Genomic DNA, 23046 nt, shown 5'->3' on the forward strand with positions numbered 1-23046 from the left:
CAAATCCCTCTAAAAGGTTTCACTACTGAATGTGTGAATTCAGTAACTAAGGTGTATTTATATAGACAAAAGTCACTAAGTGCTTAACAAAAGAGACAACGTGTCTATACAAGGGCCAATGGAAGCACACAAAACCATAAAATACACAATACAAACCGACTAAACCCAAACGCCAGTGTGCACAGGTGACCCCTCAATGGGTTTGACTTGATGCTTCCAAGGCTCGACACAGGGTGAAAGGTCACTTTTTATAATAGATGTAGAAGGTTCTATTCTATTGACTCCCATTTACAGCCCCTTTTATATTCTAATCCTTCACATTTTGGGACAAAGAGCCTGCAGTTCTTTGGCGTGCAGAAGCTGCTTTCTGCGTGCTGGGGTCTCCAAACAGTCCTGGAAAGCTGGACACCAAATGTGTGAGGACCCCCGTCCCCTTGATGTAGTGAGGCCGCGTTTTCAAACACCACTTCACAGTGTAAAGTGACCTTTTGTGACCTCTGGGACCATCACGGCGTCAAGGGACTTTACAGCCACAAACAGCATGTCTCTGGCCTTCAGAGGCTTTATTTGGTCCAGTGACATTCTGGGGATTTCTGAGGAAGGGGCTTTCCAATTAATTGCTGCATTTTTTACTCGAAAATCCTGCCAAAAGTTTTCGATACCAAATCAAAAGAATGACTTTTTTTCCTCGGCCATTCTTGGAAAATGTTCAAGCGCTATGGAGATCTTCCACCAAATCTGTGTAGTAAATGGTGTCCTCCACCTGCTGAAAGTACTTGTGATACGTGTCAGAGCTCGGTGTGGCCATCATATCTCCTCATCTTGAGATCCCAACCTTCACATAATACAATAATAGCCATCAGCTACTTAAGGAGCTTCTCGGTTCCTCTGGGCCATACGTGGCATTTTTGCATGAAGCTACTAATCCAGCAAACCTCCCCGATTGTCATGCTGGAAGCTTGTTACCAGAAGGCTCTGCAGGGGAATGCTTCCAAGTGGAGAGTGTTTTCAACCGGCCGAAAGCTTTTTTTAGACACTGCTTTTCACCCATGAATGTCCCACAGAGGCATTCTTTCTGGTCCTGGTCTCACGGACCACGTTCTGCAGCGATGACGCACACACGCTGACTCGGCTAGTATCTACCCGGCGACCTGTAGTGTAATTTATCTTCTCTCCATATCTCTGGCCCTAGCATTCTCAATGAATTCATCCCTTTTGAGAGGGGGGGGGACATCACAGTTAATAAATTGCACGCTCAGGTTTTTATCTGCTAAATTCGCAAAGCGAAAAACTAAAGACATTTTCCAGACCCAATTGGTTCAGCTGGTGTCTCCAAAAAATCCGTCTCGAGCTCAAAGTGACAACCGAGCCTTCGGTGGTTAGCGCCCACATGGAAAAGAACATCCTGGGGGGTTGGATGGATTTACTTTTCTCCCCCGTTGTCAGCAGAACCACCGAGGACTCGTGCGTATCAACCCGCTGGCTGGGATTTCTGGTCGATCTTCTTGTTTAAAGGCTCAGGTGGGACGCCTATCGAGCATCAGACCCAGTGGGGGGTAGAATTCACTTTGAGGTGCACGGGGAGCCGGGCTCAGCAGAGCCTCCGTGCGCTAATGATTTCATCAATAACACAAGTTTTATTCACAGTCCAACGCGGGCTGTGGCTGTGTGTGTGTGTGTGTGTGTGTGTGTTGCTGGCGACGTTTCGGAGCTACAGTCTATGGACATGATCCCAAACACAGTTTGCGCCTCTCCTCCTCTTTTTTTATCCATCAGATGTCCGACTCATTCTCTGAGGCGGGGTGGGTTGACGGGGGCCCCGCCGCGCACCTCCAAACCAGAGCGATGGAAATGTTGTTCCCCTCCTGCTGGATCTCATGGCTTTTGGTTTCGTGAGCAAATCTTCTGCTGGAATGTGGGGATATATGAGCACATTTCCATTTTTAGTTTAATGAGCAACATGGAGGACCTCTCATCGGTGTTGCTCTTTATTTGAAAGGTGTCAGGATTTTTACCAAATGGACCTTGTGGATGTTGCTGGAGAATTTATTTGATTTTATGGCACCAACGCGTTTGCGGCAGCTAAAACCCACTTGTTTGCAGTGACAAAGTGGATCCATCACTCATTCACTCGTAGATGCAGGCAGGAATATTTGTATTATTTTAGTAGCTAAATAATAAGAATAAGACTATTCTTTCTTCACAAAATGTTGAACCCCTGCAGTGAATAAATCCAGGAGAAAAAACTGTTGTGATGACAAACAAATAACTTACAATGAAATGATATTAGGTCTAAATCAGCAACATGATGCACTCTGCAGTTCTGGGGTATTAAAGAACATGTTCATCTTCTACCGTCATTTCAATGCTGCTTCAAGGGAGCTAATGGACCGTGAAGGATGAGAAGAAAGGTCTCCAGAGTCCCAAAGTCTCTGCTTCTGATGCTTATTGTGTGATTCTTCTTGAGCAGCTCTTTGGTTTCTCCGAGCCGATCCGTGAAGCGATTCAGCCCCTCGGGTCGGGAGTCGGGTCGGAGCCGGGCCGCGTGGCTCTTATCTCCCACTTCCAGCGAGGACTGGATCTGTGCTGCTTCTGCTGCCCACATGACGCGCTCTTATCAGGAAACTTCTTCTCTTCACTGACCACAAGGGAGGAAAACAGCTCAACATCCCTCTTCTTTTATTTCTTATATAGGAGGATTATGGCAGTGAAAAGTCCTCGCTGCTACTGTCTTTAAATCGCCTGGGAGAAAGGCAATTGATTATTGGATGCAGCTGAGCTGATTACACCTCCACCTGGCGCCATTACCTGAGTCGCTCTCCCCCCCCCCTCCTGCAGCCGAGCCCCAACCACGCCCAACCACGCCCGCCACCACAACTTCCTTCAGTAATAAGTGACTCTCTCCACTCGTCTTCCTCTCCTGGACACGATCCACTGTATGTACTAAATTACTTAACTTTCCGCTGTCCCTGAGACCTTTGAGCTGTTTCCATACGAATACACTTGGACCTGACATGGAGAACTTCATCAAGGCCCACTTCTTTGAGTGAACTTTGGAGTGCCAACAAGCTGTCAAAACTCACCAAAAGCATCCAAAAAGTCAAAAAAGGTTGCCGTGAAGAAGACAGCGTGGTTCAGTCTCATTGTTCCAACATCTGAAGGCAGGTGGATATCAATACAGGAATTACGTAGCTTTCATTGTTCCTGGTAGCATATTGGGAGATGTCACATGACCACATCTAACCCAGACAGAACAGCTCGCTTATCCGTCGGCTCGAGGCACACCGGAGACGTTTCATTAGGCCAGATTTTGTTTTTGTAGAGCTGGAAATCCTGAAATACGGAAGGAAAGGATTTGACATTGATTCTTGGAGAATCAATGAAGCTCAGAAGCTTTCTTTTAGTTTAGAATAAAGAGATTAACTCAAGAAAATGACTGGCATTGTACAGCTACGGGATACGCTGGATGAAAAATAGGTTTCACGAATAAGCCCGGCTTCATGTGGAAATGTTATTCTGACCAGAATAGTTGTGATAATGAAACATCCAGCAATCACTGAACCTTAAGGCACGCATCATTTTCACCAGTTTCACTGCCTAAAAACAAATAATATTCAATGCAGCATTTTCCTAAAAAGTCATGTACAGATCATCCCGTGTGTGCACCTGCAGACTCTGCCCCATCCTCCTGATGCTGAGGTGTCAGTCTTTGGGTGGTGGGTGTGAAGGGAAAAAGGACTTTTTAGGAACGTAACTGAAAAAAAATCATGGTTTATCTAAAAATAATGAACGTAACAACTTTGCACGTGTTGTTATTTGTGTTTCTCCACATGCTCATCTAGAAAACTCCAACTGTGCATCTCATTCAGCTCTTTTTAAGGACCTTCCACTCTCATGCACCCTCTGCAAAGCTCCTCAATAACACGCGTTGGCCTTCATTCACCAACTTCAATCTGCAAAGCAGTGTTTGCTAAATGAACTTTTCCTCATGACTGCAGCACCAATAATAAAATGGAGATAAAGCGTCCTTGTGAATCTGACTGTCTTATGGCTTTGATTTCAGATTCGCCCAGAGATCCATTTCATTGATTTTCTTTATTTATCTCGCCATTGATTTTTTAAGAGTGATTGATCAATGTGCGTTTGCTTTCTTTAAACTATTAATACTCACTGACAACTCTTCACTAGCAGCGTATTGGAGGGAAGGCGCAGCTCATGGTGCTTCCAGTGGAAAGAGCTGAGTCAGCATCCGTCATCAAGCACACGCCAGCGTAATAACTCTGGTTCACTTTATTTATTTCATTCTCTAAAACTTTCTTTTACTCTCTAAGGGTGTACAGTAGAAAGTGGTGAAAAAAAGCTTTACAATGAACCAAAGATGTAGAGATGATTTAATGCTACTGTTCACCTCGCTCCCATCGGCCTGTAGAGGAGTCACAGAGACGACAGTAACAGGAAGGACTCGTATCTGCTGCTGCATGCAGAGCTGTGGGGGGCCTTTGTCATAACACAGTCCTAAAAAAGATATATATATATATATATATATATATATATTCATAGCGTCATCAAAGCACTGTGACATGAAGCCGTTGTCAGACTGCTTAGACGGCTTCTCTATCGCCATGTCAGTCACATGGAAAACCTGTATGACAGGAGGTGGAACACGTTACCATGACAACAGGCAGACAAAATGAGCTGTTGATACTAGTCTTTTTTAGTGTGGTGGTTTCAGTGTTTACCGCTCATTTCATATTCAGATTTCTGAAAATGTGATATAAAAAAGGGAATTAAGGAGATGTTGTTTTTATATAATAAAAGATTTTAAAAAGCCCGCTCAAACCATCTTGTAAGGTTTAGGATTAAGGCATTGTCTTTACTAAAGCTCACCCCCTAGATGAGTAAATAAGTGATGAAAAGGAAACCATTAAACATCACACATTTACAGGCGCACTTCCTCCAGTGGCTTTATTGGCCCAGAGTTTCTTGATTAAATGTCAAGGTTCTAGATAAGAGGTTGTTGTCTGAACCTTCTTAAAAACACTGTTTTGGTTTTTCAAAGTAGGGATTAGTGGCAGAGTGGCTTGTGTCGCACACACAGGGCTGAGGTTCATCTGTTGGAACTGCTCTTCACACAGTAGAATCCTACTTGTTGGTGTCTTGCAGCCCATTCATCATGACGTTACTCCTTGCTCAGTAGTGATAGAGCGATTTATTTGATGTTTTTTGTGAGTGAGATAAGACAATGTACCTCAAACTCCTATCTGCTGACTGGACACTGAGCTGGAGGCACGAAGACTGGCAGCAAGGGGAGAAGGTTACGAGCAGCGTGCTGTCATAATGAGGCTAACCTCCTAGTTCACATTAAAGCCATGTTATAAAGTTACAGCTGCAGTAGCGTTTACTCAAGACATAACTAGAGTTTGACAGTTGAGACTCCGCTTGAGCAAACTTTGTTGCAGTCATTTTACTGAAATTTCTCTTTTGGAGCCTTTTCTCTTCCACTCAATATTTCTGTTTTTTCTCAATATAGCTGCGTATTTTAATAAGGTTTTGGTGGCAGATTCTTTGGGGACATTTCTTTTCATTATGGAAGCCCGTTTTCACTCTTAACACACAAGCACATATTTTTATCCACTATGTGGCAGAACAAAAATATGTCAGTTCAGATTGACATACTTTACTTTATTTCATATATCTGATCCAAGTGAAACTATTTTTAGCCTCTGTGCGCAAGTTTAAACACACACACACACACACACACTCAGGCTTATTCTGATGAGCACATGGAGTCTATTCTCCAGGGTTACACACATGCTGAGATGGTTTCTTTGGATAATGCATGTTGGGCTCACTACGTTAACTACCACAAAGCTTTTGAGAACCTGTGAGACCATCAGTTCACACGCAGACATCCCAAAACATCAAAACCGCCCGCATCAGATTTCACACGCAGCATTCAAAGGATCTTCCGATACCGACTGATGCTTCACATCTGAAGGATGCTGCTGTGTTTTGACATTATCCAAGTTGCACATCACATACCCTGAAGACATGTATCCTTTTACCAGGAGATATCAGGGAGCTGGATTTGAGTATTTTGTGATTTTGACACAAAACTATCTCTCAACCCACTGAGCTCCCATCTGGAATAAGCATCTACAGTAAAACTGTATACAAGCGATGTGTTTTGACTTTTGTTTCATTTCTACACACGGTAACTAGGTTCAAACTGCCAGATGTCAACTGTTCCATTATTAAACATGTAGAGATGTTTAATTAACTAAGAATGTAATGTCCGCGCAGCCGAGGACCTAACCACACCCCCTAATGTTACATTATTGAAGATAAAGTAGAGACTCCAGTACCTTGTCGCTTTTATAACACGGTTACCAGCGACATTATCACTAATAAGTAAATAGATGCCTTTCAGGACAAAATAGCTGTGGCCACCTAACGTTGTGTATCGCACAAACGATAGGACAAATAGTCCCTGTACGTGCATGTGAACAGTGTTGGGTCTCCATGCAAGATCTCGCACCATCTCATTTATTCACATCGCTCATGACGTCCAGCTTAATTTTCTGATCATTTGCAGCCTTTCCTGTGTTTTTTCGGCAATCGGCACCGAGCTAAAAGCTGAAATGAATGAAACTAATCGTCGTGTTAACGCGTTACTTTGAGTGCGCAGTGATCAATGATCAGTGGAACGCTCGGGTCAATGTGAACTAATGACTGTACAACTGCACATTTTGGCCCAACGATGTACACCAGGTGACTTCATCTACCAGTGTAAGATGAAAGAAGGACTCAAGTACATAACAAGGTGAGGCAGCGCTTCACAGTCGGTTCTTGACTGAGTAGCAACACACCACACAGGGCATCATAAACAGAGCTTTGTCGTCTCCTTTTTAAAGCCCTCCCTCCCAGCTCCACCTCTTCAGTCTCTCTTCTGTCCCCGACCTTCTGCTCAGCACTTTCCTCCCTTCATAACCTTCTCAAGAAGGAGATTCCAATTGTTGGGGGCATTACGTTTTCGTGTTGTCCCTCTGCGTGAACGTGGTTCGACTGCAGGGAATTTCTACAAATTTGGCACAAACCTCCATCCGGAGTCATGGATGAACTCATTAAATGTTCAAGTTCAAAGGTCATCAGGATTTTGCCCATTCTCAACATTGTTGTATCTCAGCAAATTTCTTCAAATTCCGTCAACTTGCACTCAAGAATGATCTGATTTAGATCTGATTAAGTTCATCTCACCTTCAACGGCTTATCCGGGGTCGGGTCGGGTGATTTGATTGAAGTTGGTGAAGTTGTGACTGACAAATATATATAACTGTCACAAAGGAGTCATTCTGTTTTCAAATTGAGGATTGTGACAGAATGTTTAGCCTTGATTTGGATAAATTTATGGGGAGACGCACATTTACAGGATTGTTCGGATCCAATCACCATTTCCCCGCTTTGTGTGAAGACAAAAATCCTTTCTTGTTTTTAACCAGCAGGAGGCAACAAGTCACCTTCAAGGCCTCGTCTGCTGGTAATTTAAAGAAGAGGAAGAAGAAGAGCCCTCATGATTCTGTATTTTCCTTCTACGACCTTGTAGGCACATTAGCATTAACGCTGAAGATGAGACGCGGTCGATCGCATCCCCAGAGACGCTTGTTAGTGTGTAGCAGACCAAAGCTGCTGATTTGTTCCTCCCACCTGACCTAACAAATAAAGAAGGCGGGGCCAGGAACAGATTGAAGACACCTGGTGAAAAAGGTAACTGACAGAGGCTGCATAGGAAGAGTGAGAGGAGTGAGAGGAGAAAGAACAGAAACCGTGAAAGACTGCTGGTCCTGGACCTCGAGGGTCCAAATAGGACTCTACTACAGGATCCTAGTTGACACGGACCGAGGAAGGGGACCGGCTGGAGAACTGGTGGACTGCCCTGGACCATGGTGGCCTTAAGAGCCGTGGTCGAGCAGGACTCCTCTCCTGACTTCCCCAAGCTAAGCACACTCACACACACACACCGGCCACGCCGGCTACTGGACCCGAACCGTCTCTGTTCCCGGACGCCTACCCCGAGACTTTATAAAAAGACCGTCCCTTTGATCTCCCGTGTAAAAATAACGTGATTCTTTTGTAGGGCTGTACCATTTGTGTTTTTGAATGTTTGAATACACCCGTTTCCCCTAACTACATGGGTTTCCTTGTTTTTGTATGTAATGAATTTACACTTTTGTAGAGGGGGGGGGGGTACAATATGGTGAACTTTACCAGATGATAAAAATATAAATTGACAGTAAATAACAGGGGTTATTTGTCTGTCTGGCGCCCAACGTTTGTTTCTGAGTAGAGACCCCCCCCCCCCCCCCCCCAACAAGTGCCAGGTGTAAAACGGCTGGACCTCGGAATCGGCTGTATTTGTCAGTTTTTGGTTACCTTTACAGTAATAAAAAAGTTAAAATCACTCACCTGAAACTAGTGCAATGGCTGTTTGGTAGAATTGTAGAAATCAACAGAGATTGCGCTTTGTAGATCTCTAATGATACAATTCTTTATATATTTTTTCTCAAAACGGCAGGTATATATAAGTTAAATGCTGGAGGTGATTGTAAAGAAATACTGATTGATTTATATGTAATTAATAGTATGATTGATTTGATATAACCTTAAGTGGCGCTAAATGCAACACTGAGCTCCCGTCTAGGATTTACAGTGAGTTTTCATTCATTCAAAACCGAGATGATGACGATATGGATGCTTTAAAAACTGCACTTGACTGTTTGCAGTATCAACGTTAACGTTTTGAGTCCCTCCAACAAATGGTCAAGAAATTAGGACGTAAAGGAAAAGCCCACCGTTAATTTATAGTTGACCGTAATCTTTAGTTACTGGTCTACTGGATATTTGTGGCTAATAAATAGAGAGAATAGAGCTGTGAGATATAAATAGTACCGATACATCTTTTTTTTTTACTTTTCTCTATTTACCAGCAAGACCTGAGACCAAAAGGTGTAATACACAATACAATAAGTCAATATATTCCTACCAGTAGAGCATTAGAGCAGACATAACTTGACCTTCTGTGCTGTCCATAGCTGGGCAGTGAACATCAGCCCGTGGACACCTTTCTGCTGCCCCCCCCCCCCCCCCCGTACCTTTGTTTTTTTGCAAGGCTTGTCTTCTTTTAATTAGCCTCCTGGTGTAGATTCAGCAAAAGAAGGCCAGTTCGTGACCTATTGAGTATTCCTGTTGGACGGTCTGAAGGAAAATTGATTTGAATGTGACACGTTCCTTTTTTCAAATGAACCTCAATGCACTTTGCCGTCCAACACAAATTCCAATGAGAACACGTGCAGGGAAGCCTCAGGGTTCACAGGCGTGAAGGTATGAAGAAGCCAGCTTAGTCCATTCATAACAAAAGCCACAACATCTATGGACGGATTCCAGCCTCCGTTGCATTACATACTGTGTGTCAACATGGATGAATGGAACATGAAAAAATTCTATTGGCAAATCAAAATGTTTTAGCTCGTTTTGTTTTTCACGGTTTACCGGGACTACATCTGTGCTTTTATTAATGTAGTTGAGGGTTGAAAATGGCTTCCACTCATCAGTCCCCATGCAGAGCGTCTGTGCTACTTTGTTTTACTAGTTTCATGGAAAACAAATCAAGTGGAGGTTGCATACCTCGATGGAAATCCAGCGGGACGCTTCTCATTGAGATGCACATTGCTCTTTCTCCACCCACGCCATCCAAGCCAGAACTGAAATAATTGGACCCTGAATTTGTGCACATGTGCAAACCGTAACAGCGGTAAACATTGGTGCTGAAGGAGTTGGTAGCGAGATGAAAGTGCTTTAAATCGCCTGTGTAATTATTTGCATAATGTCCAACTGGATCTTTCTCTTGGTACATTTTTGCAGGCCGAACATGAAATGTGACCCGGTAAGAATGTGAAGCCTAGTTGCTGAACAAAGGATGACTCATTGGGTATTGTTTTCAGCTAGTGACCTAGATGCGTTTGTGTTGTTGTTGTCTGTTGTGTTCCAGGCGTTGAATGCACCCTGACTGATTAGAAGGTGTTATGGTCATCAATCATGGCGCTAAATCTATACACAAAGCTGCGTTTTACTAGTGGGGGTGTAGCCCTGTAAAGTGTCAGGGCCGACCACTCCCCTGACCCAACACCAGCTGTTAATACAAGACCCAAACGTCAGATGGTACAGGGTCGACCCAAGAATAACAAAGTGAACAGAACAGCCTCCCGGTTTTAAATTCTGCCGTCCAGCAGAAACACGGCACCACGCGAGGTCCTGACCAAGCTGAATAGCAGACCACAAACCACCTGGAGAACATGTCCACCACTGACTTTTGTAAGTTGACTAGTTCTCTGATACATACCCAGAATTCCACAGCGGCTCTTTGAAGGTTTTCACATCCATGTTAATACAGTCATGGATTCATCTGGGTCCAGGGTACCATCGCTATGTCTGGATGAATGTCTCCATTGTTGTGGAACCAGCTTACGACCAGTATGGAAAATTCCTCCAGCTCCAGCTATGTGTTTCCAACATTCTGATGACGCGCGTCGTCTTCGTATTGTTCAGGAACCTCCTTTGGTTATTCTGTGGTTTCTTCCAAAGGTGGTCAGTGTCCCTTCCTGAAGTGGTTCTCTTGTGAAGCCATCGAGGTGAACTCTTGAACTTCTTTCTAATGATGACCAGCTAAAAGCTGTCTGATTGTATAGAGGGGGGGGGGGGGGTTGCATTTGTGCAGCGTTTGTTCCCAGTTCCTGTGTTTTTTGGTCAGATGCCTGAAATAAGGTCCATGTTTTAACAGATTTTGATGTTCAATGACAGAATTTGTTAATACAATACCCAGTTCATTTTGAAGCTTTCATGCATCTTACAGTCAGTTGTGAGAGTTTTCATCCCAGAACTTTTTCACATTGTGTTTTTCATGAAAGTTAATTGTAACCTTTCTGGTTGCCTTAAAAATACATTAGTCAGCATTTAGTTGAAACTCTTGTGTCACTTCTGGTTCCCAAAAGAGCAACAATGTTAAACCAAGATGGGGGGAAAATGCCTAAAAGAAGGCTTCAAAGCCGCTCCATGAACTAATGAATGATGTCACAGCGAGCAGCGCCTGGGCAAACCAGCCCGACCCGACCGCTGCACAGCTTTCCATTCTCAATAATCAGAGTTATTGGGAATCCCCTTCGGCAGCTCAGACGCCCCCCTCCCCGACTCCTGACCTCACTTTGATGGTTTGCCCAGAATCTCTTATTTGATACAGAAAAAGTGACCGTCTGTGTGTCAGATTTGAAAGGGCCGCGACCCCGTTTGAGCTTCCCGGACCAACACTCTGTTGTGGTAGAAAAAGCAAAGGGTCTCGTTCCTGTGACCTAATCCCTCGGGGGGGGAGGGGGGGGGGGCTGCTGTTTTCGAGGGATTCCACGATGTTGACCTGTAGGCCGTTGGCTTCCATCGGGCCCGTCTAGGTGCAACAGTTCCTTTTGGACGGGGGGGGGGGGGGGGTCTCTCTCTCTCTCTCTCTCTCTCTCTCTCTTTTCCTTTTTACACATGTAAAACTCGACAAACGATTCCTTGCGGGAAAAACTGTGGGCGGAGGAAGTCTGCTTTGAATGTCAAGTATCGTGTGTCGTTGGGTTCGCGGTCCTTGGTGTACCACCATCTGGCCCACAGCTGAAAACTATTAAGATCCGCTGGAACTTCCTGCGCACCATTCCTGCCCCGTTTGAAGACAAGTAAGTAGCTCCAATCTCTGTTCTGTTGTTGTTTGCGTGTTTCTCTCCACAGATCTCCTTCGTTTTTTTTGTTTTTTTTCCCTTCACCAGCCGTTTGATGAAGAATGTCAGGGCGCTGCATTTGATCTGGAGGAGTTTAAGCAGCAGGCTTTAAGATTAGACGCCGCGGGGGATTCAACCGAGGAATTCTGTGTCACTGAGTCCATAAACAGACTGGAGTTGGGATGTCTAATGTGCCGCGCTCAGCCCGGCGAGATTCCAGGGCAACGTGAGGAAAACAAAGGATCTTTGTAGATTTGTGTTTCGTGGGGCATTACGCGCACGCTCTGCCTCTGGTCCACGCTGAAAGCCTTCTGACTCTAACGCACACATGGCTCCGATTAGTGAGCGGCTGAGAGGCATTTTCTAGAGGGCTGGTTTTGTTCTGAACGTACCTTCTCTCAAACGTTCACTTTTGTCAAAGTGCTCTGTGCTTGGAGTCCTTTTCACTCGACGGGGTCAAAGTGGGTCTCAGAAAGAGTCTCTCTGCAGCCGAATTCCAACTGTTTGAGTCACCGTAGGTGGATGTTTGGGCTCTGGACTCTGCTTTTGTTTTTGCTGTTTGGAGCAGGATATTCCAAGTATGTGAAGTGTAGCTCATGGCCCTCGTTCCAACCAGCTCAGAAACCCATTTTCTGGTCTGGTTTTTGTTGCCACTTTGTTGTGGTTTGTGGGCTCGTTTCATTCCGTTAATGTTGGAACAAACAGGATAATGGACCCTGTGGACTGATGGAATACTGTGAACACACTCTTCTCAGAGAAGAGACCTCACCTGGTGCTTCCTCTGCAGCAGGCAAACATTGAAGGGAGACGGAGGAAGTTTGCAGCTCACTGTTAAGTATGTGTGTGTGTGTGTGTGTGTGTGCAGGCGTGATTTGTGTCTGTCTCGGGGTCGATAGTCCTCTCAAAGGGGTGCTGTTGATTCACCAGACAGGAAGCTATTAAAGCGGGCAAAACACTGCCGGCTGCCAATCAAAATGAGTGACATCACGGTCAGGTGTCAGAGGCGCTGCATCACACCACAGTGTGTCCCAAACAAGCCGAGGGGGGGGGGGCAGCTGTGGTGCGCTGCCAGACTGACACCCTTTTAAAGCTCCTACCGGGGACTTTTCTTGGCAAAGTTCGTCGGACGTACCTCACCTCTGCTTAAAGTACGTGTTCCTTGTCATAATAGATATGACGAGTCGCTAAGAATCCCTTCCACACGTCCTGTTCCCACTGATGTTTCTCTCTCTCTCGCAGGAATTTGGTAAGGCAAAATATCCGCAATGCCTCCATAATAAATGAAGTGCAACTGCACTTAATTCAGTGCAAATAAGATCAAAGTGGCTGCGGCCTGCAGTGCACTTGAACCCAGAGTCCAGATGCTGGTGCTGAGATGAGATCCACCCTCCCTAAACCATAGCGTGCCCTGGTTCAAAGTCAACAGCAGCACGTCAGACTTCCTGGAGAAAAGAGATTCTGTTTTGCTCCACTGAGGAATGTCCCAGTCTCCACCCTGAAGCTTGTTCCGTTTAACTTCTCTCCAGCCTTTCGTGGGGCCTCTGGTGCAGTAAAATATGCGATTTCTTGTGAGAAAGCCACATACTTTGTATTTGTTTGCTCAAACTACGCTGCCCTCAATTACACGCCATGCATCATCCTGCAGCTGAGGGCTTGTCTGACCAGCGCTGGCCCGTTCAAAGCCTCCAGCAGTAGAACTACACAAGGGGACATACGACTCGGCATTATGACGCCATCATTTTGAAATGGTCCCTCGCTGCTATTTATCCAGCGCTAATGATCCATTAACCTCCCGTGTTACATTGATCGATTAGTTCTCACTTTCTATCTCATCTCAGCCCCAAGGACTATCCTTTGCTAAAGGATTTTTATATAACAGCTTATTTTCCGAATGGCATCATTTGTCATGCACTTAATTGGTGTTCGGCATCATAAAAGACACCACGGACTCCGTCAGAGATGCAACAAGCAGAGATTTATGGTGAGAATCAGCAACAGTAGCAACCATCTAAAAGGTGCTGTTGTTTTTTACATTCTAATTTACCGACATATAAAAGTCTGGCCTGGTGCCCCAGTTGGCTTCTGTCAAAAGAATATTCGGTTCTAAGCAGCTCGGGACGACCCTTTTGTCTTGGTTCATCAGTATATGGAATACTTGGTACTTACTTAATGCTAGTGATCAGCTAAATTAAGACCATCGAGTTCATCTAGTGGTTAACTTCACTTCCTGCCTTGTCCTGTGATTGCTTGATCGTTTCCACCTGTGTCCAATCACCTGCACCTCCCTTGTGTATTTAAGCCCTGTGAGTCTGTTGTCCTTTGTCGCGTCATTGTCTCAAGTCAGTCGCTGTTGGTGCACGTCGGTAACTCTGCGTTTGGGTCCTGCTTTCCGCCTGCGCCAGCATCCCACCTCTGACAACGCAGGGAGGGGGGGGGGGGCATAAAGGAGACCCGTTTGTGTCCCACGCTGACACCTAACGTGATGCTTCAGTTTTGGTATAGTTTTAAATCTCAAAATGAAGCATCAACGCTGCAACCTTCTGTGAGACTTTTTCTATTAAACCTACAAGAACAGTTTTCCATTTCACATGTGAGCGATTCAGCTCTAATAGTATCGTGTTATAGTTTTTGCAGGGTTTGTTTTCCACTTTCACTAAATCCTTCCCCTGATTAATGGAAAGAAATGCAATTAATTCTGTAAATTGCCCAGGCGTTTGGTAATGTGTTTGCAAAGAGAAGGATTGAAAGCTGTTGCGTGGGTTCACTCACATCATCAGAGTGGGGGGGCCTGGACGGTGTGTCCTTGCAGTCCCTTCGGACCTGGAAGATGTCGATGCGTCGTGTCACATGTTGGTGATGTTCTGAAGGAGGCCACTTTGCATTAGTGAGAGAAGCTGTTTCCCTTCTGTCTGTTTTCTGTTGGAGCTGCTTCGGTTTCACCATTAACGGAATTAAATTTGGCCAAAGCCAACATGCTCACATGTGGTGTGTTCTGCTCCCCCCGGTCCGGGGCTTCATTTAACTATAATGTAGCTTAAAAAAATCGAGGGTGAACGTGATGTTTCCCCATATCCAGCAGACCTTTATTGTACATTAGCTGAAATGGAGCACAACCAGGAAGTGACTTTTGTAGAATGTGAAATATTTTCTCATCATGAAACTCTTTTTAGACCACATGGAACCTCGCTCAGAGTTTGATTTTAAGAGAAAAGAAAACATGACCACAGCCTACATGCATCTCTCTCCTTTTTCCAGAACACATCGATACAGCAAGAATAATTGCACCGCTGTTTTTTCTGAGCTCATTTTATTATTGACATACATCTGGACATGATTATTAATAAGAAATGAGTTCAACATTGGCACCTCTTGTGATGACTTTACTTCATGGAATCTCTGTGTGTGTGTGTGTGTGTGTGTGTGTGTGTGTGTGTGTGTGTGTGTGTGTGTGTGTGTGTGTGTGTGTGTGTGTGTGTGTGTGTGTGTGTGTGTGTGTGTGTGTGTGTGTGTGTGTGTGTGTGTGTGTGTGTGTGTGTGTGATGTAGGTGACCTTGCAGCAGTTTGACAGCATGATAAGCCCTGGTTCTGTTGTACAGATTAGAAAGTAATGCGCCAGGGGATGGCAGTAAACAATGTTACATCTTACTGAGCCCGACTATTGTATCAAGATGTCAGCTGTGATGTGGCCCAGCGGTAAACAACTGTAATGCTGAGTTTTAATGGGAACACATTCTGACAGCTCAACATTACTTCACTCGCAGAGGGTGGAGATTGTTTTGCAGGAAAATAAATACTTTCAAGAAGAGAGTTTGGGGTCAACGCCATTTTTAACTCCCTTCTCCCTGCGGCTTTTACAGGTGGAACACAGGCAGACACTCCGGAGGGACCTCGGAGACGCACATTTTCCACTATGAACCGCGCCTTCAACAGGAAAAAAGGTGAGCAGGAATAACTGGTGCTTGTTTCTGGTCGCCTGATTTAGCTGCAACATTTGATCCAGACGGCTGAGAGGGGAACGCAGCACAGGCGCCTCTCTGTCGGGGGACCTTTTTGTTAGTTGCAGCAACACAATGCGCGTCCTATTTGGCCATGGACACGATGCGCACATTGTAAACGCAATTCTGACAAGTTATTTACATGGAGGGTGTAAACCCTGCATGTTTGGAACTTCTTCCACATAGACGTGTAGTAATGGTGGTTAAACTCGTTCTCTCCATTGATGCAATTAGCAGCAACAGAGTGGCCAGTGGATCAGTGCGGGTTAAATGTTCCTCAATGCAGAAAGTATTGGTCACTGGAGGAGTAAAACCCGCCAGAACAGTTGTGTAATTTCCTCTGTTGCTCTGGAGGAGGATTCCTACGTGAGGAAACCTGATGATGTCTCCTTAAAGTTTTACTTTTAACAAACTCTGCATTACAAATTGGGGGTGTGGGGTTTGAAAGATGCAGACATCAAGCGGGCATTTTGGGTCTGATTAAAGGTTTCTTCCAGTTGCATCATGGTCAATTTAGGATTTAGTCTTTTTGAAGTTTCACCCATACTTGATACCAACAGTGCGTTCTAATATACTGAGACCCTTCTCCAGTTGAGTCATTAAAAAGCTTCTCTTTTTCCTGATGTACGTACATTTCAAACATAAGAACTGTTTAATCTACCATGTCCGATGAACTGCCTCTCTTAAATAATCACATCAATAATCAGGCTGCACCATAAACCTTTTACACTTACACTTACAAAATGAAAAACTAACTCAGCAATGTTATTATTTCCTGCTGATGCAAACCATTTTATTGGTTGGATCCAAATCACCAACTACTGTATAACTTTATAAAACTGCACATAGGACTTTGCAATTAAAACAGCTCAAACTGAAAAATGCTCATTTCCATAAAACCAACTATCAATCCAGCCGGGTCACACAACCATTCCAACATGTCCAAGGTTGGGGCTGTGAGGGCTGTGAGGAGCTCCACAGGGTCTCCTGTGGTGTCCACCACCATCTGCTCCACTCCCTCCGTGTGATTGGACCGACCTGCAGAAGCCTTGGGCGCTGTCGGGGGGGGGCGCAGGTGGTGCGTCTGGCCCGTTTTAATGATGTGGGGGTGTTTTAATTCACTATTTAGCTCTCCGTTTGATGAGCGAAGGAGATGGTCCGCTCTCACATTAAGGCAAATGGCTCCTTTCCTCTCATCTGAGCTATGATTTCATCTCTGGGAATTTCAGCTAATGCAGCGGGCAGAATGTTTAAAATGGTGAAATTAAAAAAATAAAACTAGGCACAACCCTCCCCGTAGCTCTGAAAGCAGACAGATAACGAGGGAACAGAAAAAAGAATGAAGGACAGACGGTAAACGGCTCTCTGAATAAATTCCCCCTGAAAGGCCAGCTCACTCCGTGCGACTCGTTCCAGCTGCACACGTTCACGCGTGTGCCTTCACAGTGGGTCGAAGCCTCGTCACCAGGAGCAGCGGGGGGGGGGGGGGGTGACCCTCGGGCTGCTGTTCCTGCAGCGGGTGTTACACTCATCCCAAAGCACCACAAATAGAAAGGCCTTCTATTTCAAGGTGAGCGTCCTGGTGGACCAAAACATCCGGAGGCGTTCAGGTGCACGTTTTAGCCGCTCAATGCAGTTCAGTATTCCAGGTTCCATGTTGACAAATGTCACTGAACAAAGGACTTCATTATGGGAGTTTTGAATGTAGTTTTAAATGAGCTGACATGTTGAACCATCTGCGATAAGAAAGAAAATAATGTTGCAGTAATTGCTCCTCTGGGCGTGACTTTGAATTTAGATCTGGAGCAGCCAGGCAGATTGTGCTTTGTGTCATTATGTAATCATTTGATCCCTTTCGGGGGACGTGACATTTCCTCTTCCATTTCGTCCCACCAAATTTGACTTTAGCTGTGGGCGACACGTTCCCATCAATTGGAAATCTAACGTCTGCTTGGCAGCGGACCTCCTCACACGTGGGCTGAGGTCTTTTGTCTCAGCTAACAGTTGTCACTGAGGATGACTGCCTGGTGTCAGTGATGCTGAGAGCTCCCTTCCATGGTCCTGGTGTCCTCATGGTGTCTTTCCGTCCTTCATTGGTGACGGTGCGGGGTGACATGTGTACACCACGTCTGTCTTTGGGATGTTGTGCAGGTGTGAAGGCCACTGCCACTGAGTTACCTTTCCCTCCATCTCTGTGCTTTGTGGACTTGATCACGTTGAATCTGCTTCTATTACACCTGAACACTGCTTATCATTGTATTTCACCCCTATTACCTGTAATTGTACATCAGTTCCTTAATGGTTTAATTCCATGATAATTCTTCTATGGAGGGTAATGGCCACGTTATTCCTTAATTATAATATATATTAAACCCCTGTTTGACAACATACCAACTTCACAGAGCAGCTGCATAGTTTGGACTGTACCTTTTTGCAGATGTCATGCTGAGCTACTGAAAGCAGGGACTGAATCCCGTGTGGCTCCGTTTCACTGGGGGTCACTGCAGTGTGCCGCCTCACATCGGAGCTGATGCACACTGCCGTAATTCATATTTTACAAATCTAGCGCACCAACAGATGGCAGCTGACGAAGAGTCGAACTGTGGTCTTTATTAGAGGAGGATGCACTGTTTGCCACAGATTCCCTTCCAGCAGCAGATAACCGGAGCTACCGAGGTGTTTAGGCTCATATTTTCTCCAGTTTACTTCTAATTACACACAGTCATGGTGAATCTAACTGTGTGTGTGTGTGGCGTTCAACTGCAGGAGGAGAAATAAGGCACGGATTCTCCATCTACATTTTCTCACATTTGATGTTGTTATTTTCTCCCCTTGCCGCTTAAACCCTGGCTGATAAGGAATTTATTTCGGTGCGCTTAGCAAGTAAACGTATTATCGCACATGCAGGGAAAAGCAATGTAATAAATACAGCAGTGCAACCAGATGGCTACTGGCCATTCAACCAGTAAAGCATTTTAGCATGCAGATTTGCTGAAGTGATATGTTGTAGTTCTAATAGAAAAGGAACACACAAGAATTCAGTAACTATAGAGAACTCAGAGCTTCACTAATGTTCTCCTACTGGCAATCGGCATTAGGCTGTGATATGATTAGAAAGCAGGCTCAATGATGTTGCCCCCCCCCATGAATGTCTGGTTGATTGGACACATTTGGAGGATTCTGGAGCCTTGCAGACACTTGCTGAGTCTTTGTTCTGCCCATGCTGGTTCATGAAGACGCGTACAGTAAACCGCGATGGTCATTTCAAACCTTTGTTTGCCGTTGTAGAGTTTGAAGTCTCCACCTTTCAATCATTGTATTGCATGCATTGAATTGGTGGGAGGTCCTTCATCAGCCCCCCCCCCCCAAATGCACAGCAGACCCCCCCAGTGACGTTGTCTCATAGGACAGACTCCCCGTGGCACTCTGTCAGACAGCGGTTGACGTGTGGAAGCGGATGGGTTTTTAAAGCTTTGATGCTTCATCTCAAAGTGACACCGTCCCCCTGAGACTCTGCAGAGATGGGCTGCGGCTTCTTTTCCAACACGCAGCATATTCCCTGCGTGTCATTGATTGAGCGATGCGGGTGGACGCTGTAGAGCAAGAGGAGGGCACTTAGAGCGTAGCACTCAAGCTGTGAGAGCTGAGCTCAGACCATGTTAAAGAAGGGACCTCAACACTAAACAATATGAGGTAGAAAGTAGTTGTATATGACAGCGTAGGCTTTCACTGTTGTTTTCATCAGTCATATGGTGATATCACTATATATAGCCTTGAGATACATTTGTATTGTTTTTCCCCCATAGTGTTAATGATTTCAATGGTAACCGCACAACTGGGACAGATGTACGACAGGACACAAACAGTCTTCCTCTTCAACCCTTTGGTCAATTTAGAGGATGCCATTTTCTTAGGCAATTAGTTGGGAAATGCCGCTGCTTTACTATGAAAAAATGTGTATATATATGTATATTTTATTATCATTCTTTAACGGAGGACTTCATAGAACTGGTGTGTTCTTGGGATCATATCTCAACGTCTGTGAGGAGCCTTTATCTCCTGAACGCCTGGATCCACAGAAGAATACGAGATGAAGGGAATTCCAGCTAATACTTCAGCTGAATGAGATCAAACCATCAAGAAATCCATCCATTACTTGAGTGCGCTTGTCCTCGATTGCACCGCGGTACATAAATGCTTTGCACTCACAAAATGAATTCTTCCTTTAAAAAGAAATGGTACTGAAGAACACATTTCCAAAGTCATTATTCTGCGATACTGCATTAAGTTTATGCTAAGATAACACAAGCAGCTTTTTGTGTTATCTGCAGCTGAGGCAGATAAGAGCCAACAAATAATATACAAGGTATACATGGTGTCTTCTTATTCCAGCAAATAACCATTTAGAACTGTCGGCCCTTTAGGGCATCTGCGTGCAGCATTGCAGGCTCCAGATCAGAGAGAGACTTATAGAGCCATAAGTTCACTATTGCAGGTTGCAATTATGTGAAAAGATCAAAGTCGGATGTTTTTGAAACTCTGTAATCCCTGAAACTAAATCCTAAACCAAACTGAGCCTATAAAGACAATATAGCTGTTAAATACACTAGGATTTTACGGTCAACTGTAATAATGAGAAAAAGTGATTTTTTTGTATCAAAGTAATTTCACTCTAGTCCCTTTGCAGAGAAGTGGGATGAGTAATGAGTGAATATGATCCTTCCCCATATCGCCTTGAGATGGAGTCTTCGAGATATATTATATATATATATATATGAGTATATATGAGTCCCAATATATAATCAGATAACATCAGCCCAAACAACCCGAGATGAACATTTGATGGCTCAGGGTGGAGGTGGGGTGCACCACGCGGCCTCCTTCCTACGCCACGCGGCCTCCATCCTACGCCACGCGGCCTCCTTCCCACGCCACGCGGCCTCCTTCCTACGCCACGCGGCCTCCATCCTACGCCACGCGGCCTCCTTCCCACGCCACGCGGCCTCCTTCCTACGCGGGGACGTGCGCTGCAGACTGACCCTACTCATTTTACACCCGCTGGATAGAAAATGCTGATACACGTTTTACAGGATGAGGGCAGTTAGAATGTGTGTGTGTGTGTGTGTGTGTGTGTGTGTGTGTGTGTGTGTGTGTGTGTGTGTGTGTGTGTGTGTGTGTGTGTGTGTGTGTGTGTGTGTGTGTGTGTGTGTGTGTGTGTGTGTGTGTGTGTGTGTGTGTGTGTGTGTGTGTGTGTGTGCCCTCTTAACTGGCACCAAGAGGCGTCATATTTTTCACCCCCCCATGTCGTTATCCAACACCTGACAGCCCCTCCCACACACGGAGTGACCTTCAGATGCCATTGCGCGTCTCACCTCCCCAACGTGTGACCTTTTTCTGTTCTCGGTGGTGTTGCATTTGCAACAACCCCCCCCCCCCCATTACATCAGAACAGTGTGTGCTTACGCCTTGGAAAAAAGAAGTCAGCCTTTGTCAGCCCTCCGCGCCTGCTCCTAATTTAACGTTAATAAGCCTCCTGAGCTGAGCCCCCCCTGCACAAGAAAGGAGGAGATTCATCTCCCTTCTATCAACTGGTGCAGGAGTCCCTCGAGGGAATTGATTGCACTTTGACGGACAGGGTTGCAAGGTGCAGGCGGGGGTAATCTCGTCTCACAGCTGTTACGTAAACGTTAAAGGATTAAAACAGAAGTAGAGGAAAAGGCTCCTTGTGTACAAAGCGTTGTCTGAAAAAGTATTACTTGTTTTTTTTGCTCTGTCTGCACGATTTCTGGAAGTGTTGAGAAACCTCCTTGGTTTCCTTGTGAATAAAACGGGGGATTAGCTCACAGAAGCAATAACAATTGAGCAAATGCAGAGCTCCAAATCAACACTAATTCAAATTCACTTTGAATTCACCCGGCTTCTTAAACAGTCCTTGTGCGCCGGAAGTTGACTCACAGCATTTTGCAGCTCGCAAAATCCTGATTAACACAATCAACCTGCAGGAGGTCCTCAAGGTCACAGTTATGCATCTTCTGTCACAGCCGCCATTACCGGGCGAGCCGATTAGGAAAAGTGAAGACGCAATCAGCAGATGATTGAGAAATGCTGAAAACCTTTGATGACCTCTGACCCACTGCTCATATTTTGTGTCAAAGACTGTCCTGCACAAGTACCTCTGCTTGTGTGTGTGTGTGTGTGTGTGTCACAACTCAGACGAATCATCACCAAACCCACCAATCGTTATCTGGTTATTTTTCAGTTATATGTTCACTAGAGGTTGTTTTTTGACTGTCAAACAGACGTTGATGCGCTCCAGGGATTATAGACACACACAAACTCTTTTTTTGGAATATTTAAAACTCTGATAACTGTCTTTTTTCTCGCTTTGTGGGCTTGTTGCAATGCAGCTACCCAACAAAGGTATTATTCTCACAGCGTGACAAGTTGTGTGTGATGCTCGTGTGATGAGGTCATTGCTCCATAGCACCTACAGGGGCCACTTTGAAGTCTAAATGTGTGGAAAAGAGAGCATTTGCTCTTATTGGAACTGACGTAGTTGAATAAAGACAGAAAGGATAAAAATGCATATGAGTTAAGAGCAGAGAAGGCTTTGATCAGGCCCAGTTCTCATCTGTCTCTTTGCCTCTGGGAGCTCCTAATACATACATCATTTGTCTCTGATGATGAAGTTGTGTGTGTGTGTGTGTGTGTGTGTGTGAGTGTGTATGATGATCATTGCTCACGGCTCCCCGTCTGCCTGCAGAGGGATTGAAACACACTTATGTGGATGATTGTTCTTATTGGACGAGACCACAGATGCCATGATTATCTGTTTGTGTCATTTCAGATAAATCATGGATGCACACCCCGGAAGCCCTGGCCAAGCATTACATACCCTACAACGTCAAGGTACGTTCGACCAATCACAGCGTTGCAGAGCTTCGTGAGCGTGGAGGCAGGGTTTTGTTTGGCTGTAAAAGGGCGAGTGGTGAGTTCAGTTTCCATTGGCCCCCGCCCTCTTGTCAGGTCGGTCACACCCAGGCGTCCCATGGTGCATTTCTCCCTGCGGTGAGGACAGCGGCTCACCGTCTGTGTGACAGATAATTAGCATATTGAGGCAACAGCCTCGACCCTTTTACATCAGTGTGAGCAGTGGATGTTTTAAAAGTACATCTTTAAAGTATCGCACAAGACACAGCTTGAAGCAGGACAGTCTGACCCGGGAGCCTGTCAAACGGGCTTTTCTC

The 23046-nt window shown here is 45.2% G+C and overlaps 1 protein-coding gene across 6 annotated transcripts in view; it reads left to right on the forward strand.

Moving 5' to 3' along the window:
* Positions 1 to 23046, forward strand: part of gulp1a (GULP PTB domain containing engulfment adaptor 1a) — a 46231-nt gene that overhangs the window by 11518 nt on the left and 11667 nt on the right. For 5 of the 6 annotated variants that reach the window (XM_037487749.2, XM_037487750.2, XM_037487755.2 and 2 more), the window contains exons 2-3: positions 15662 to 15742; positions 22647 to 22708. In XM_037487749.2, coding sequence (XP_037343646.2) covers positions 15662 to 15742; positions 22647 to 22708 — 143 coding nt within the window. Of the gene's footprint in view, positions 1 to 11613; positions 11763 to 15661; positions 15743 to 22646; positions 22709 to 23046 lie in introns of those variants that run through there. The other variant, XM_037487752.2, reaches the window with a different exon arrangement.

Source organism: Pungitius pungitius, chromosome 10, assembly GCF_949316345.1.
Source record: "Pungitius pungitius chromosome 10, fPunPun2.1, whole genome shotgun sequence".
Lineage (NCBI taxonomy): Eukaryota > Metazoa > Chordata > Actinopteri > Perciformes > Gasterosteidae > Pungitius > Pungitius pungitius.